The sequence below is a fragment of the Leucoraja erinacea genome, chromosome 6 (genome assembly GCF_028641065.1).
Source record: "Leucoraja erinacea ecotype New England chromosome 6, Leri_hhj_1, whole genome shotgun sequence".
Lineage (NCBI taxonomy): Eukaryota > Metazoa > Chordata > Chondrichthyes > Rajiformes > Rajidae > Leucoraja > Leucoraja erinaceus.
Genome location: NC_073382.1, coordinates 62,915,112 through 62,934,388, shown reverse-complemented (window position 1 = coordinate 62,934,388; position 19,277 = coordinate 62,915,112). Strand labels below are relative to the sequence as shown.

Genomic DNA, 19,277 nt, shown 5'->3' with positions numbered 1-19,277 from the left:
TAGTAGTGCGAAATGTCTGCAAGGGAATGCTGCCAACTGGTACATTCAAGATTGCAGGAATGCATGCTGATGAATGCTTTAAAGCTTGATACAGCCAATGTCTGTGGGGAAGGTCTGCAGTCCAAGGTCTTCCTACCATTACGTTGACGTGCTAATCACTGTGTAAAAACCTCTCAAGCACATTGTTGCAAGTTTGCATTGTCCAAGGAGGCAACGTGGGTGTTAATAGTGCTTTGTACACAAGATAGTACTAACAACACCATGAATGTATGGAGTGAACAACATTATGAATATAAACAAAGCCATCCACTGTCTTTTGTATATATTTTTATGAATGCCGTTTGAACATTGCACATACTTAGAATTTAGACTAATTGCTGTGCTCAGATCTGGTAAGAAATCACCAAGTTATCACTTAATGTGGTAGATCCTGGCTGTCAATAGTGTTGTGAAGGATGGTCCGAGCAATATCCCATTCAGTTGGACGTTGACGCACTACCTATCCTTTGTGGAAATGGCAGGCAAGTGGCAAGGAGTAAACGAGTCCTTTTCACAATGGCAGGCAGTGACTAGTGGGGTACCGCAAGGCTCAGTGCTGGGACCCCAGCTATTTACAATATATATTAATGATCTGGATGAGGGAATTGAAGGCAATATCTCTAAGTTTGCGGATGACACTAAGCTGGGGGGCAGTGTTAGCTGTGAGGAAGATGCTAGGAGACTTGGATAGGCTGGGTGAGTGGGCAAATGTTTGGCAGATGCAGTATAATGGGGATAAATGTGAGGTTATCCATTTTGGTGGCAAAAACAGGAAAGCAGACTTTTATCTAAATGGTGGCCGACTAGGAAAAGGGGAGATGCAGCGAGACCTGGGTGTCATGGTACACCAGTAATTGAAAGTAGGCATGCAGGTGCAGCAGGCAGTGAAGAAAGCGAATGGTATGTTAGCTTTCATAGCAAAAGGATTTGAGTATAGGATCAGGGAGGTTCTACTGCAGTTGTACAGGGTCTTGGTGAGACCACACCTGGAGTATTGCGTACAGCTTTGGTCTCCAAATATGAGGAAGGACATTATTGCCATAGAGGGAGTGCAGAGAAGGTTCACCAGCCTGATTCCTGGGATGTCAGGACTGTCTTATGAAGAAAGACTGGATAGATTTGGTTTATGCTCTCTAGAATTTAGGAGATTGAGAGGGGATCTTATAGAAACTTACAAAATTCTTAAGGGGTTGGACAGGCTAGATGCAGGAAGATTGCTCCTGATGTTGGGGAAGTCCAGGACAAGGGGTCACAGCTTAAGGATAAGGGGGAAATCCTTTAAAACCGAGATGAGAAGAACTTTTTTCACACAGAGAGTGATGAATCTCTGGAACTCTCTGCCACAGAGGGTAGCCGAGGCCAGTTCATTGGCTATATTTAAGAGGGAGTTAGATGTGGCCCTTGTGGCTAAGGGGGTCAGAGGGTATGGAGAGAAGGCAGGTACGGGATACTGAGTTGATCAGCCATGATCATATTGAATGGCGGTGCAGGCTCGAAGGGCCAAATGGCATACTCCTGCACCTAATTTCTATGTTTCTATGTTTCTAAATGTTCCTTTGAAAGAAACAGCTTTTGACCCGAAGCAAGAATTCACTTGGCAGATAGTGAATGGGGCCCATCAGATCCCTCTATACAGTTGGTGTCTCACCCTCTATATATGAGCCAATTGTTCACCTCTTTGTAGACTGCAGATTTGCAAGGAAGTTCTGGAAAAGGATTTGAGAATCCTTGATGAGGTTCATCCTGAATAGCTACACAACAGAGATTTTGTTGATCTACATGTTTTCCCAGGGACGCATATTGAGGCAAACTTCAAGTACTGTTGAAAGATCATCAGCTTGATCTTCCCGATCTTGCATTTTGATCAACCTGAAATGTATTGGTCCACAAGGAAATGTTGCTACTTGGCACATTACATGTTGCACGAGTCCCAACACCGTCTGTAGGGAAGGACTACGATGTAAGGTCTGGCACTAAAGGAGTAGGTCCAATGGAAAAGCTTCTCGAACACTCAAGTGTATATTGTCTAAGGAGGCCATGGCAATGATGCCTTGTACATAGGATATAGTTACAGTACAAATGCAGAGATCTGATAACACACCGAATGTACAAACTGGACAATATTATGAATCACTTTTGGATCATATTTCTTGCTTGTATATTTTATGAATAAAGTCTATTTGCAAAATTTAAGAAATCCAAGTTGCACAAATGCTTTTTCAGAGTGTAATGCTATTTTAGGGGATGTTATTATGGACTCATGTTTATTGCTTCTCACAATTATGGCAATTATTTATATATGATATTGCTACTCGCTATTTACCAATCTACTTTGAAACTAGAATTGAAACTATAAGCACAAGTTCTAACATATTTAGCACTAAACTATCATGGTAATGGTGAGATTGAACTTAAAATGATGGTTAACAGTAAGCAGTAATAAAATGTTAATTTGTATTGTGAAATACTTCAAAATATAATATTGAGCCCTGCACTATTAATTACTGACCGTCTGAAAGCCGGATTACAATGGACTTTGATTTCAATATGCTCAATGAAGAGTTAATCAGATATGACAAAAATACTACAATGTATATGTTAATTATAAAAATTTGTGGAAAAAATACTGTTTGGCATTATAGTGACATTAGGTTCATTGAAAATATTTACTCAAATTTGATGTGACAATATCTCCTTAATTAATTCATTCATTAGTTTTCAGAAAGTGAATGTGCTCCCAGAAAATAATATTTGGAGAAATAAGTTTGTTAAATATTTTGAGAACACTATACCTGCTTTAATTTAGCTCATGGAACTTAATTAAGTATTTGAGAGAGAGAGAGACTTGAACTGATGGTCGCTTTCTTGCAACTGCAAGAGTTGAGGAAATCAGCAGGGTATTTAATGTGGATATCTTTGCCGAACCTACTCCTGTTGACAATCACACTTTCCAGCAGGGGTCACTCGATAATGATGAACAGCAGGAGACTGACTGGTGGGTTTTTTTTTCCTCTGTCCGATCATTGAAATTAATTATATTGCTCTCATCACCTCTGGCTTCAAATAACAACTGATTGTACAATTTAAAGAGTGAAACAAATTACTTGGATTCTGGATTTTCTATTACCATTTCTATTAATTGTCTAATTTAACTCAAATTTCCCAGACTATTCTGTTATTTCACAGGGTAAGAAAAGCAAATTAGGTGACTACTTGAAATAACATTCATTTTCTTTTTTGTAAGTAGTAATACAATTAGTGAAATGGCTAAATGGTGTGCTGCATCTCTTTGCTGTTGATAAGAGTTTCCTTTTTATTAAATAATGTTATCTGGATTTCAGAAGACTTCCTTAAAATTATTGTGGCATCCCTCACCTAATATGAACATGAAATTTGCTGAACAAAATCAAAGAATGGAAATGTTCTATAGTCGTTTATGCTGACAGGAACCACAAATAATAATGGCATTTTAAAAAACATTGCATGTAATTCTTCTCAGTCTTACTGCAATAAAATAGAAATAAACTCATGCATTCCCAAGCCACACATTCATTCCTAATATACAAAATATAAAATAATACCCACTTAAATAGTAAATAAAGAATTTTATTTTATTTTGTATATATGAATGTATTTTAAATTTCCTTATTCATCCCTTCTTTTGATCTGAGAATCTTAGAAACCTGTAAACAAATGAATTAAAATGGAACATGCTAACTACCAGATAGAGTGGGGGAGTAGACAGGGAGGCAGTGGGAATTAGAGTTGCATTATTGGGAAATAATTAATAAGTTCTTCTAAATAAAGATATGCAAAAAGCGTTCTGGTGAACAGAATAGAGGGTATTTAGTCTGATAATGATTACCATCTGCAGTAAAAAAAACTGCTGTCAGCATTTAAAGACATTTGTTGCTTGATGATATGAGGTATTAAACCATTCCATCATGTGCCATCATAGGCTGCAGTGATAGGATGAGGAGTTGAAATAACAGAAAACACTGATGCTTCAACTTGGTCAAATGACTCTGGGTTTGACTGCACATTTTTAATGGGTCATTCCTTCTTGAGCTCCACTGCTGCTGCTGTGACAGCTTAGCCCTGATTCCTTGTTATTTCTAGGGAGATTCAAACATAATTGGAAAGGTACTCTTGTTTTAATTGGAAAGGTACTCTTGTTTTCAGGTGAGAAATTGTTTTTTTCTTAAAAAGAGATACCTATGAAATAATAATAGCATGCTGCTTCCAGGTGCCAGTTTAAAATGTTTCTACTTAAATTGACTGGAATGGAGGTTTATAGAAATCCATTTCGATGTGTTTGGTTTCCCTGGTGATTTCTCTCAGTTGGCTGTCGAGGTTATCCTGCTATGGTTTGCAATACAATTTGGTATTTGTGCTTTGAAGGAGTTATTGTTATTTGTTCCAGCTTTCCTAACTCTTTCCTTGATGAGTGATTATATTGTCATTATATTTAGAAAATACAGACTTTTGACAACTCGCTTAGTAAATTAATCGTTTAATTGAAATAATAGGTGAATGTTTTCTGCTCTTTAAGTGCAAAGAGCTGTACGATTATTATATTTGCTTAGACATAATTTTCATTTGTAACGGTGAATCATTCTGAAGCAGACTGCAGGTATTGTGCAGGCTGATGCATAGAACTGTCAGCAGATGTACTAGGCTCTGATTGTATTCATCTTGTTTTTTCTTGTATCCTGATAATATGGAAAATTGTTTTGCTGTATAATAGCTACAACTCGGTATGTTTGAAAAATGCATATACCCTTGCAAATACTGAATTTGCACCGATAAAAAAATGCTACTTTTATTATTAGTATGAAGATTATTTTGCATGGTATTAAATCAATGTAAATGCCAAGGAGAATATGTATGTCAGCAGTGAATCTGTACAAGTTTAATTTTTTGTTGCCATGTAAATAATGTCAGCTTCCTGCAAGGAATTTTTCTCTGTGTGTGAATGCATCTTCCACAGATCTGCAGTTTTCTTATGTAAAATGTCTAACGATGTTTTAGAAGAAGCCTAATGTATATTCCAGAATGCAATCAGCAATGTGCTGAGAATTGTGCATCTGGTTGATTGCAATATTAAAGTATTTTAACTTTGCAGCTGCAACCTGCCCATTGTGGGTCTGCATGAAACTATGAAAAGCAGACCGTATAAAACAAGATTGGCCTTATAGGTGCCTCTGGAAATGCATGAATTCCTATGAACAGTATTTAAACTACACTGTTTCCTGTTGTGGATGTGCATGGTAGGGATAGGGGTGTGGGGAAAAGTAAAGGAAGTCACAATAGTTGTTGTTGTAATTTTACTGATAATTAGCCTAATATTGGATGTGTTGTAGTAAAATGAAATCTCAAATAGCTTTATTTTGTTTTGTTTTTCTTCCACCTCTCCACATTACCTACCAAGAGTACAGCCATTTTGAGGCAAGAATCCATGACTTGCGGGAACAGATGTTAAATCACAGTATGAGTTCTGGATCTGGCTCCTTAAGAACCAACCAGAAGCGCTCATTATATGTAAGGTAAGTACATTTATTAACCACTTACTCAATTAGTTGCTCAATTTTACTCTTTTATAATTGCATAAATTATAATCTATATATTTATATATACCTCTAAACTGAAATTGGATCATAACTAAAGAGGGGGCACATTGTCAATGTAGGACTAGCTCCACATACCTAATGTGGTCAAAATTAGAGCATGAAATTGGCAGGCCACATTGGCTCTTGAGCTGTAAGATGGGCAGCAGTTACAGCCCCATTCCCTATTTGGAAGCTGGCCAAGATCCTCAGCTGAGTTTGACATATCTGTGAGGACAATTTGGGGCAAGACAAGTGGTGAGCTGCAGCAGCAACCATTGAATCTACCAAGGAGCCCGGCATAACTCTGTAGGTGAATATCACAGATACCCTCCATCAGCATCTCTTAAATTTCTCTTTTGTCCACTGATAATCTGTAGCAATTGACTGCAGTATGTATGTTGGATGACCATTTGTTGGTATGGTAGATATGCATCATAAAGTCATCCAGCACTGAAATAGCCCTTTTAGCCAAACTCATCCATGTCGATCAAGATATCACATCTTTGTTTGGCCCATATCTTCCAAACCTTTCCTTTCCTATTGAACACGTAAAAAAACATTTTACATATGGGAAAGAATGTAATCCAATTCTCATGCCACAATTTTATAAAGATAATTTAGGTCGTGCTTAGTCAGTGATTGGCAAACCTTGCATTAGAATGCTGTTTCCACTGAGGTAACAACAGTCCTTTTTCGTAATTTGTGGCTACGTAGTCACCTTCCCATCAGCATCTGCAATTCTGCATGAGATGATGAGCAGAGATAATGAAGATCCTTGCCCATATTATTAGATTTTGAAAACAACTAAATCTTAGCATCTTTACATTCAGTGAAATATTTGTATATATGCAGATTTTCTATAATTAGCTCTGCCACTGGGTGGTGATGTGAGAGGTGCTATAGTTCTTGTTGTTACTCAATTCTTTCTATTGGCTGTGAATTCTGTTAAGTATAATCAGCCTGTGCTTCTTGGCAGATTTGAATGTGCAATGTACTCTTGATATCAAAATCTGAGCCTTATGGAAAACAAACCTCTGTTTAATCTGTTGAAGGGAGAAGAAAATTACAGAAGTTTGGTTTGTCTCTTCCTTCATGGTGTTTCCTATATCTGATCTACTTTTCTGGGAAAATTGAGTTGTTGTTTTCTAATGTATGTTTCTGTGTGGTCCATAGAAAAATAATAGGCAGGTAATAAATTGTGTGACCATAAATGCACAGTGCAAAGAGTTATCAACTTCCATCTGTCCAGATACTCAGGGATTTTATTTAAAAACAAGGAGTTAATTCTTCTTAATGCAAAAATTAAGTCTTCATGAAGATAATGAGTGAGTCATATGAGTTATTAGCCATGTAGTAAATGTTCGTACAATCTAGGAAACCTTTGAAACCTTTAAAAAAATGTTTATCTTCATTAATCATTTGTAAGTATCAAGTGGAAAATGGCAAGAGTGGAGAAAAATATATTTAATAACTTGGAAACTGCTGTGTATAAATAATAAATCTGGTCTTGGGTATGATAATTTCCATTTCTTCTTGAACCAGTTGTCATTCCTTTTATTTTCTCAGTGTAGGGATTTTTTTTTTTTAGCTGCTTTCTTTGTCACAGTCATTCTTCGTTCTGTGTTTGTATGTGGTGCAGAAAGAGAAAGTCAGGTGGTATCAGACATTTAAATCTCTTTTCCTATTGTTTCTTGCATGGCAACTACGATTTTTTTGTGGTAGTGTTTGGTGGCAAAATGAGTACACTAAATGTGCTCTAACCTATATCTGACTGCTAATGCAAGTGGATTTCTGCTGCACCTTGCTAATGCAGTATTCTTACGAGGACAGCACTTTCTCTGCTATAAGTATACAGTGACCAGAATCACTTCCATGAGCAGCAGTATAACGAGTAAAAGACATGAGAGTAAAAGATAGAAATGAATGAAAGAAAGGAAAATGGGTGACAAAGAAAGGGAAGCATGTAAAGAAGGGAAGGAAAAGTGAAGGTGAAAATGCATGTGATTGAAGGTATGAAGGTAGTGGACTGATTAATATTAACTGCAAGAAAAGGGAGAGTGGAGGGCACAATCTTAGATTAGAGCATGTGGTGATATGAACAAAGTTAGACATGCTTTAGAGCTACAGTGGAGTACAATAGCTACCATTTACTGACGGGGAATGCAGAGAAAATTCTAGCACTTACTACAAAGAAGATACTAGAGTGCCATTCCTAAAATCAAGGATTGAATTAGTGCAAAATTAAGCGAAGTGTTTTGGAGGGAGGAAAAAGATGCCACTTAGATCTGAGAGAGGAAATATTTTTCTTGTTTAAATAAAATTGGAAAAAGAAGAAAACAGTGGAGGGATTTGAATGGGTTAAAAAGGACATCTGAAACATGGGAGCGTTGTCTCTCTTTCAATTGCAGTAATGAGACATTGCATGCCTCTGTATTAAGTTGCGAGTTAGATATGTAATAGTGATAGTGAAAATAATGTTTGAGGAAGTGATGGCTTCATTTGTTTGTTGAGCATTCAAATGTTATTCTGTTATTCTTACTTTTGAGGTAAATATCTATATTGTGTAGAAATGCAAAGAATTAATCTATTACTAATGCAAAATGAGCAGTTTTCTGAGGAGGCATAACCTTTGAATCCTTTGAAATATTTTATAAAGACTCCGTTCTTAGATTTCTTCCATTAGCCTATCATGATATTTTTTATGATTCCAATGGGAATGAAAAAACATTTGATACAGCTAATCTTAAATTATAGAAGATAATGTGACTCTTAACACGTTGACTTACAATCAAAGTCTATTCTCGTATTTTTCTATATGTATCATTATTGATTTATCTGTTGCTCAAGATTTCCTGAATTCAAAGAATGCTAATGTTGTTGATACATAGAAGCACAATTTCATGGCAAACATACCTTTTAATTCCCCATTCACCTAACTGAGCTGAAAATAGAATTAAATATTTGTTTGTGTGTGGTAAACAATATTTTTGGTCAGAAGGTTTAAGGTCAAACCTAATTTTAATCGCTCACTAATGTCACACAATAGAGAATCAAACCTATTTTGAATATACCTGAAACATTGCAACATATTTTAGAACTATTGATGCTTTATTTCGGTATGCTTTAATGAGATTTGGGTACAAGTACTAATGAATGCTAGATGATATAAAGTTTCATTTCATTAGTTCGATGTGGAGTTAACAAGTTAAATATGTGAACTACAATATCGATTAACTATCTTAAATTTATCACAACTTGAGCATTGTCAAAGGTACAGAGAACCAGCTTGATTATGGCATGACCTGAAATATACTTTAAGTCTAATATGAGTTAATTAGATTAGAAAATAGTGAAATTAACCATTCAAACGGGGGGAAACGGTACTCGGGCGTCTATATGACAATTAATTTAACATCAATCATAGGGAAAATGTTACGATATTTTTGAAGCAGTTATTGCAGAGCACGTAAAATAATTCAAGGTAATTAGCAAAGTCAACATGGTTTTGTAAAAAGGAAAATGTATTTGACCAAAATTCAATTGAAGTTCTTTGAAGAAGTTTGTGCTTTGCAAAAAGATAAACCAGTGATTGTATTATAATTAGACTCCCAGAAGCCATTTCATCAAAATGCCACATCAAGTTTATTGCAGAAAATAAAAACTCATGGTGTAAGAGGTAACACATTGGCATAGAGAGAAGATTATTTAGCTGATAGGAAATGTGGGGAGACATAAATGCTTGTCTATCTAGTTGACAAGATGCAATGAATTTGTGCCATCGGGATCAGTGCTGGATTTCAACGTTTTGCAATTTATGCAAATTACTTGGATGAAGGAACCAAAGACTGCTAAGTTTGCTGACGACACAAAGGCAGGAAAGTAATTTTCTGAACAGGCCATAAAGGTGCCATAAAGGAAAATAAATAGGTTAAATGAGTGAGCGACGATCTAGCAAATGGAATATAATGTGTGAAAATTAAAGGCAACAGGAGACAGATTCTTGAAAGCCTCTTGATCAGAGGTTCCTCAAGGTAGGCGGGAATACAAAGTTGAGTTTCCAAACAGATCAACAAATGTCTTATTGAATGGAGAAGCAACACTGTGAAGGGCAAGAGGTCCAATTTTCCTCTTAATTTAAATATTTATATGAATGCAATATTTCCAGGATCTGTTATTGTCAAATAATTTTCTTTGAATTATTAGATCAAATAATCTGGTTTGGTTTCTTGCAATTGACATAACAATTTGCTTGGTTTCTGGTTTGTTGAGGAAATGTTTTTGGTTTTTCCTTTTAACCTTGGGCTAAAGAATATTCTCATTTCCTTATCAAAAGCAACAAAACAGGAGACATTATGAAGGTACTATCAAAAAATACAGCAGCAGCAAAGTCCTGTGCCAAACATGGACAACTCGTAAGATATCTTTTTCTAGCTTCTCAATTCCAGTGTCCAGCATTTCCCAGAGAAAATTTGGAAGTTACCCGCAGTACAATTAGCTAGGGAAACATGTCAAACATTACCAATGCCCAGAAAATATATAATTTTAAAGAAGACATTGCAAAGAGTATGAAGGAATAGTTGAGGCAAATGACAATTACATCTTGAGCACATCATTTAATGAACCATATGAAGTGGCATACAACAGTTGGGTCAACTGGTCTGTTATTTTACTTTTGACTAATTGTATTCTAATATTAATTTTCAATAAGAAGGAAATTAATAGGAAGAGAACGAAAATGCCCATGCCAGTATAAAAGGGTAAAGGTGGCATTAATAGGGAATCTGGTAGTTTAAAAAAAAAAGTTGAAAAGTACACAGTGCCAATCAGCGTCAAAGATTTTGAATAATCAAGCTGTTCCATGAACAGAAAATACCAAATCTAAATAACAATGAGCATAGATGCGTTTAGATCCTGCTTATTTGGGAATAAACAGCAGTTTTCATAGCATTAAGATGTACTAATCTCAATATTGTAGTTTGAAGGACTTTAGTGGGAGCACGGTGAATAGTGGCCTTGATTCTGCGGTCAAAAATTAAGCAAATTCTTGCACCGTTAGCTCTCAAGAAAATAAGTCAATAAAGTCTGAGATATCGCCATATCCTTTTGCAATGTGGGATATTTTCAGTTGTCAATTTTAGAATGGAGCTGGCCAATAAAAGTGGGTGTCATCAAGTTAATTGAGCATCAGTCATGTTGAAAATACACACAGACAGCAAACAAATAAGTAAAAGGCACAATTTAAATTATTTTTAAACAACTTGAAAGCTTGAAGTGACGATTGAAATATGTGGACGATTAAACTAGCTGATGAACTAGCATAAAAAAACATTTTATTAAATATTAAAGAAAATACAATATTTTTACAATGCGCATAATTCTGAAATGAATGATGGAGTGACAATCCATATATGATATAGTTAAGAGCTAGAAAGATAGAAACATAGAAACATAGAATATAGGTGCAGGAGTAGGCCATTCGGCCCTTCGAGCCTGCACCGCCATTCAATATGATCATGGCTGATCATCCAACTCAGTATCCTGTACCCGCCTTCTCTCCATACCCCCTGATCCCTTTAGCCACAAGGACCACATCCAACTCCCTCTTAAATATAGTCAATGAGCTGGCCTCAACTACCTTCTGCGGGAGAGAATTCCAGAGATTCACCACTCTCTGTGTGAAAAATGTTTTCCACATCTCGGTCCTAAAAGATTTCCCCCTTATCCTTAAACTGTGACCCCTTGTTCTGGACTTTCCCAACATCGGGAACAATCTTCCTGCATCTAGCCCGTCCAACTCCTTAAGAATTTTGTAAGTTTCTATAAGATCCCCCATCAATCTTCTAAATTCTAGCGAGTACAAACCGAGTCTATCCAGTCTTTCTTCATATGAAAGTCCTGACATCCCAGGAATCAGTCTGGTGAACCTTCTCTGTACTCCCTCTATGACAAGAATGTCTTTCCTCAGATTAGGAGACCAAAGCTGTACGCAATACTCCAAGTGTGGTCTCACCAACACCCTGTACAACTGCAGTAGAACCTCCCTGCTCCTATACTCAAATCCTTTTGCTATGAATGCTAACATACCATTCGCCTTCTTCACTGCCTGCTGCACCTGCATGCCTACTTTTAATGACTGGTGTACCATGACATAACATCTCGTTGCATGTTTCCTAATCGGCCACCATTCAGATAATAATCTACTTTCCTGTTTTTGCCACCAAAGTGGATAACCTCACATTTATCCACATTATACTGCATCTGCCATGCATTTGCCCACTCACCCAGCCTATCCAAGTCACCTTGCAGCCTCCTAGCATCCTCCTCACAGCTAACACTGCCCCCCATCTTCATGTCATCTGCAAACTTTGAGATGTTGCATTCAATTCTCTCGTCCAAATCATTAATATATATCGTAAATAGCTGGGGTCCCAGACCTGAGCCTTGCTGTACCCCATTAGTCACTGCCTGCCATTATGAAAAGGACCCATTTACTCCTACTCATTGCTTCCTGTCTGCCAGCCAGTTCTCTATCCACATCAATACAGAACCCCCAATACCGTGTGCTTTAAGTTTGTATACTAATCTCGTATGTGGGACCTTGTCGAAAGCCTTCTGAAAGTCCAGATATAATGCATCCACTGGTTCTCCCTTAGTTAGATGACTAACTAATAATTAAAGGTGTAACGTTAAACATTCAATCATACTTCATGCAATATTTTCAGGATATTTTATTGCAATAGCTATTCATAAAAACTTGGCAATTTTATACATTTTGCTGATTCTTCAAAATTAACCATAAACAGCTTTTAAAGAATGGATCCTGGAAAAAACAGGGATTTATTCACAGCAAATTCTGGACTTCTATGTTTAAATGCCCAAGTGTACTGCAGAAGCTGCAGCACATTTTGTTCTATAATAAAGGCACACACTGATAACTTGATTGCTGTTACTGCAAAATAAATTCTGGGTTATTAGAATGAGACCGTAAAATGGAAAGGCAAAATATTAAAAATGTAAGATGAATGATGAATAAAATAAAAAAGTAGTTTTTATGGGTTTAGGTATCTATCAAAGTATTGTTAGGTTGTAATTCTTTATATTAGATACAAATGAATAGCAACTGCCAGATTTGTACGTGGTGAGCCTGCTGTGTCACTTAACATGGCTCCCTCACCGCAACCTTGCTAGCAAAAACAGACTAATTCTCAACAGCAATGCCCTGTGTAGAAGGAGGGACTATCATAATGTTAATGGCATTATATGAGGGAAGAGGGAAATGACAACATAAATGCTCTTAAATCCTTCAAGTGATTTGCCTGTCAAAACAATTAACAGACAATTAGAATTATGATATACATTAAAAATAACTTTATAATATTATGAAATCTCAAGTATGTAATTGTTCTATGTCAATTGTCAAACATACAATGAAGTTTTTACTTGCAGCTGTACAGGTACATTAAACCCCAAAACATATCAAATATACAATAAATTAATACAACCTTAGTTGTTCAAAGTTCATTGAGGTGCTGACGTTGGGTTCAAATCAGTTGAATTATATTATATACACAAGTTATATGAGCTATAGGTACAATGAAAATCTTGCTTGCAGTAGAATCAGTAGACTAATTTCCCTCCTGGGATAAATAAAGTTCTATTGTATCATAGCACTGGCATGTAGACTTGGACAACACATAAAGACCTAAGGTAGACAAAAGTGTTGGAGAAACTCAGCGGGTGCAGCAGCATCTATGGAGCAAAGGAAATAGGCAACGTTTATGTGCCAAAACCCTTTTTCAGACTGATGGAGGGTTGGGGGGAATTTGTCAGGGAGGGAGAAGAAAGGAAAAAGGAAGAGGAGCCCGAGGGCTGAGGGAGAGCTGAGAAGGGGAGGAGACAGCAAGGGCTAACGGAATTTGGGGAATTCAATGTTAATGCCACTGGGGTGCAGACTGCCCAAGCGGAATATGAGGTACTGTTCCTCCAATTTCCGGTGGTGCTCACTCTGGCCATGGAGGAGGCCCAGGACAGAGAGGTCGGATTCGGAATGGGCGGGGGAATTGATGTGCTGAGCCACCGGGAGGTCAGGTTGGTTAATGCAGACCGAGCGGAGGTGTTCGGCGAAACGACCGCCAAGCCTAGCTGACATCTAGAGCAGCGGATGCAATAGATGAGGTTGGAGGAGATGCAGGTGAACTTCTGTCACACCTGGAACGACTGCTTGGGTCCTTGAATGGAGTCGAGGGGGGAGGTAATGCGACATGTGTAGCATCTCTTGTGGTTGCAATGGGAAAGTGCCAGGAGAGGGGGTGGTACGGGAGGGAAGGGAAGAATTGACAAGAGAGTTACGGAGGGAGTGGTCTTTGCGGAAAGCAAACGGGGGGGGGGGGGAGATGGGAAGATGTGACGAGTGGTGGGGTCACGTTGGAGGTGGCAAAAATGACGGAGGACTATTTGTTGTATGTGACGGCTAGTGGGGTGAAAGGTGAGGACTAGGGGGACTCTGCCCTTGTTACGAGTGGGGGGGATGGGGAGAGAGAGCAGTGTTACGGGGTATGGAAGAGACTCTGGTGCGAGCCTCATCTATAGTAGGGGAGGGGAACCCCCGTTCCCTGAAGAATGAGGACATTTCTGATGGCCTGGTGTGGAACACCTCATCCTGGGAGCAGATGCGGTGTAGACGGAGGAATTAGGAGTAGGGGATGGAGTCTTTACATGAAGCAGGATGGGAAGAAGAGTAGTCTAGATAGCCATGGGAGTCAGTGGGTTTATAGTGGACGTCGGTCAGAAGTCTATCACCTGCGATGGAGATAGTGAGGTCATGAAATGGTAGAGAAGTGTTGGAAATGGTCCAGGTGGAAGTTAGTGGTGAAGCGGATGAAGTCAGTCAGTTGTGTGTGGGTGCAGGAGGTGGCACCAAAGCAATCGTCGATGTAGCGGAGATAGAGGTCAGGGATGGGGCCCTGGCACGTCTCGAACAAGGATTGTTCAACGTACCCTACAAAGAGGCAGGCATAGCTAGGGCCCATGCGCGTGCCCATAGCTACGCCTTGTATTTGATATGGGAGGAGTCAAACAATGGGAGGAGGCTCCTCTTCCTTTTTTCCTTCTTCTCCCCGCCCCCACCCCCCCTCCCCCCTCATAATAAATTATATATGACTTAAATGTAAATTCCTCATAAATTTTGCAAGTGAAAAGAAAAAAACAAAACTGCAAAAAAAACAAGGTTAAAAAAAATAAGCAAGTCCATGCTAGTGCAAGAAGTGGTCTGTAAGAGTCTGTTGCCAAGGCATGATTAGAGTTGTATCAGTCAGCTCAAGAACATGATAGTTGTAGGAAAGTAGCTGAACCTGAAGTCCTGAATTTTTGGCTTCTGACCCTTTTGCTTGATGGTGGCAGCGAGAAGACGGCCATAACTGGTTGTGAGGATCCTTAATGATAAATGCTGCCACCTTGAGACGTGCGGATGCTTTCGAGAATGTGAAAATGACTGTGTCCCTGATGGTCCAGGGTTTGCCCACCACTCTGCAGTTTCTTGCATTCCTTTGTATTAGAATTGCTATCCCAGGACATTATGTACTCAGTCAGGTTACTGTTGACAGTGCAGTTATGGTAGTTTGTAGGTGTATTCAGTGATGTTCCAGATATCTTTAACCTTCTAAGTAAAGGCATTAGCACACTCTCTTTGTGATTACATCAATATACAGGGCCCACGCCAATTCATCTGAATTGTTAACAACAGGGAATTTGAAGCTGATACCTCTCGCCACTACTAACTTACCAATGAAAACTGATGCATGGTTTCCCGACTTCCCCTTCCTAAAGTTTTTTTTTTTGTTTTTGTTTTTTTTGTTTTGTTTATTTTATTAGAAGTTAATACAGCACAAAACAGTACAGTGGCGCCTAATTTTAGGTGCCAACTATGTAATACCGTAATCCATTCTATGTACAACCTCTAGTTTTATGTTATAAGAAAAAAGTAAGCAGATCAAGAAAAAGAAAGCAATAGAAAGGGGAAAAAGTGGAAAAATAGATGGCAGAGAGTAGAAAAACGTGAAGTGTGTATATAAAAAATAAAAAAAGGAAGAGAGAAAGAGGAGAGTAGAAATAGAAGAGAAGGCCCCTTAAAAGAGAATTTTTCAAATCTGTATTCGGAGATGTAGATCTATCCGCGTCATGAACTGAAATCGGCAATCCTTACGGCACCGCTGCATCACATGATTCCAAAAAGTCGATGAAAGGAGACCAACTCTTTAAGAATTGGTCATATTTATCTATTAGTCGGAGTCTCATTTCTTCAAGGCGTGCTATGTCCGTCATATTCCTAATCCACATTTTAACAGTTGGTGTGGTTGTACTTTTCCAAAATTTAAGTATCAATTTCTTTCCAATTATTAACCCATAATTAAAAAAAACATTTTGATCTTTATTTAAATTGGTATCTTCTCCTATTATTCCAAATATAATCCATTCCGTTTTGGGTTCTATTCTTGACTTGAAAATCTTTGTAAATATATCAAATATATCACTCCAAAATTTATTAAACTTTGTACATCCCTCATAACCCTGCGGGTTATTTAATATGTGTGCATTGAACCTCCAAAAAGGCTTTATACTCGGCATTCCCTCAATTTTAAGTATAAAAGTCAATGGTGAGTGATCAGAAATAATACTATTATGATATGATGGTTCATTCGTATACGGGATCAATTTTGTGTCCAGTAAGAAATAGTCAATTCGCGAATAAGTTTTGTGAACTGATGAATAAAATGAGTATTCCCTACCACTTGGATTTGCTATTCTCCAAACATCAGCTATGTTATTATTTTTTATATAAGTATTTAAAAATTCACAGGTCTTGGTTTTAACAAGACGCTTCCCTAGCTTTATTGATTTATCTAAATATGGATCTATAACACAATTGAAATCTCCCCCCATTATTATATTTTGAAAATTATGCTCTGCGATTAAATCTATTATTTTCCTAAAAAATTGTGGGTTATCAAAATTAGGCGCGTAAATATTTATCATAGTTAATGGTGTATTGTAAATTTCTCCTGTGACTATAACATATCTTCCCTCTTTATCAGATATGGAATTCTTTAATTTAAAAGGTATGCCCTTCCGAATTATAATGGCCGTGCCTCTTGCTTTAGAGGTGAATGAGGAGTAATAGGTTTGACCTATCCAATTTGCCCTTAATCTGATCTGAGTTTGTTGTTTCAAATGTGTCTCTTGTAGGAACGCAATATCCATATTTAATGATTTTAATTGTGCCAGAATTTTACCTCTTTTAATTTGCTCATTCGCACCTCTGATGTTCCAACTACAGAAGGTGAGACCTCCGGTATTTGTTCGACTATTATCTTGCATTGGCTATTATTACCAGACTGTATGCTTCATGTGATGCAGCCAAGTACCTCAGAATCCCGAATCCAGAGTTGTCCATAATTTCTACAGTAGTTCTACATCTCCTGACATTATTAAACATAATTGAGGGGAAGAGAAAAACATAAAATAAAGTGTACATAAAAATGCTTAAATCCTGCAACACATAATTGTGAATAAACAAAAAAAGTGAATGTAATTTATCAAAAAAGCGATAAATTACAAAAAAGCCACCTAAGGTAGCTAGGTTTGTTTTAAAATTGACCTCCGTCGATGAAATTATGCACTGGGCCCTATCCCCCTGTTAGAATTTGACCCAACGTTAGTCGGTTCCCTCTAATTGTTACCAAACTTATCATATCAGGTCATCGCTGAGCAGTTTAAAATAGAATAAAATAAAAGGTAAGTTAGAAGATTTGGCTTAAAATAAAAATAATGATGGGTTAAAATACCTCATCAAAAATTACACTTTTCATTTACCTGTATGTTAGTTAATTCATTATTAGTATTTAGTAATTAAAATATATGTCTAACCTCCCCCACCCTTCTTGCTATATAGTTAATTGTGTTAGTATAGGACATTACGCCTTTAACGTTGGTTGAGTATATTGTGCGTAATTGGTTAATTAGTTAGTTAGTTATATATGTAAGTAATAGGTCATATAGTGTGAAACAGAAGCCTCTTATCATGGCCATTTCAAAAAGCAACAGTCTCATAGTTTTCCGTGCTTCAGAGATGATGTGCTTGCAGCCTTGAAAGTTCCTATGTGCTTTCAGTTCAGAAGATTAGTTCGGCCGTGTTATTAAATAGCACATTCTTTGCAGATAAGACTGTCTGGTAGTTGTCTGAAGGTTTCGAGTGGTTTAATTTGAACAGAAAAAAACGGTTTCTTGACAAATTGTCAATTAATCTGATCCTGATTGAATTTTGTTTAATATCTCCTTGGCGTATTTGCAGGCAGCGTCCGGGTCGGTGAATGAGCGTTGCTTACCCTTAAAAGTAATTAGCATTTTTACTGGATAGATCATGCCATAACGAACTTCAGAATGTCCATATAAAACACTGCTTGCAGTTTTAAACTCGCGTCTTTTTTCCAGAATTTCCCGAGGGTAATCCCTGTAGAATCTTACGATATTATCAGCAAATGTAAGATTTTCTCCATATTTTATCTTCTTTAATAGAGTTTCCACAGTTGAAATATCTAGAAACTTTACAATAATTTGCCTTGGTTTAGCATTATCGTGTTTTTGGAGGCGACCCACTCGATGAGCCAGATCTATCTTTGGTTTTTCAGGAAGTTTGAAAACATCTTTAAGTAGATTAGTAATGAAATCACGCATTTGAAGGCTGTGTTCCGCACCCTCTTTAATTCCTACAAGTCTCAGATTTTGTCTCCTAGACCTGGCCTCTAAATCTTGACATTTCTCATTCAATTTATTTGTTAATTGCCAATTCGTATCGTGTTGTTTTTTCAGACCTGTTATCTCTTGGCTCATCTGTTCCATCTCACCCTCCATTTCTTCCATCAATCTTTCCGTGTCTGTTAATTGCTTCAGCAGAATGTCATGTTTGTTGTTATACTCTCTCCGCATACTTTCCATCTCTTTCGCTGTGTTGGACTCCAAATCTTTAAACTGCTGTTTCAGGGCTACATAAAGCTCTTTTACTTCGCCACAGCTCTTATCAATTTTCATAGAAAGATTGCCCTCCATAGTGGAGAAGTTATTCTGAATTGTAGAATTCATTTTGGCAAATTGCTGCTGAAGATCTTTACTAATTTCTTTAAGAATATTAGCTCTTACCGTTTCTTCCCAGCTTTTCATTTCTTTCTCCTTTGTATCACTTCTCGCAACCATATCGCTTGTAGGTTGTTGAGGTTCCAGCTCCTCTTCCAAACTTTCAAACGAGAGTTCAGGGGTAGTTTCAAGCTCATCCAGAGCTTTTTGGAGCTGGAGACTGATTGTAGTTTTCTTGGGTCCTCTCTGACCTCTTCTCTTTCTCATCCAGTTTTTTCGATAAGATCGTTTTAAATCCCAAAACCACCAGTATCGTTTGATGGAGTCAGTACCCTTGACGTTCAGCAAACCTGATAAGAATTTTTAACTCGTTCCTGGCATGGGAGTCGACTTTAAACACGATTTGTCTGGAGGAGAGCTCAGTGCAGCTGCCTTCACTGCTTCATAGCAGCCACCGGAAGTCTCCCCTTCCTAAAGTTAACGATTAGTTCCTTGATTTTTTTT

General features: G+C 37.6%; 1 protein-coding gene across 1 annotated transcript in view; it reads left to right on the top strand.

The window, feature by feature from the left end:
- Positions 1 to 19,277, top strand: part of LOC129698425 (disks large homolog 2-like) — a 633,990-nt gene that overhangs the window by 396,864 nt on the left and 217,849 nt on the right. The window contains exon 15 of the mRNA XM_055637570.1: positions 5,471 to 5,585. Coding sequence (XP_055493545.1) covers positions 5,471 to 5,585 — 115 coding nt within the window. The remainder of the gene's footprint in view (positions 1 to 5,470; positions 5,586 to 19,277) is intronic.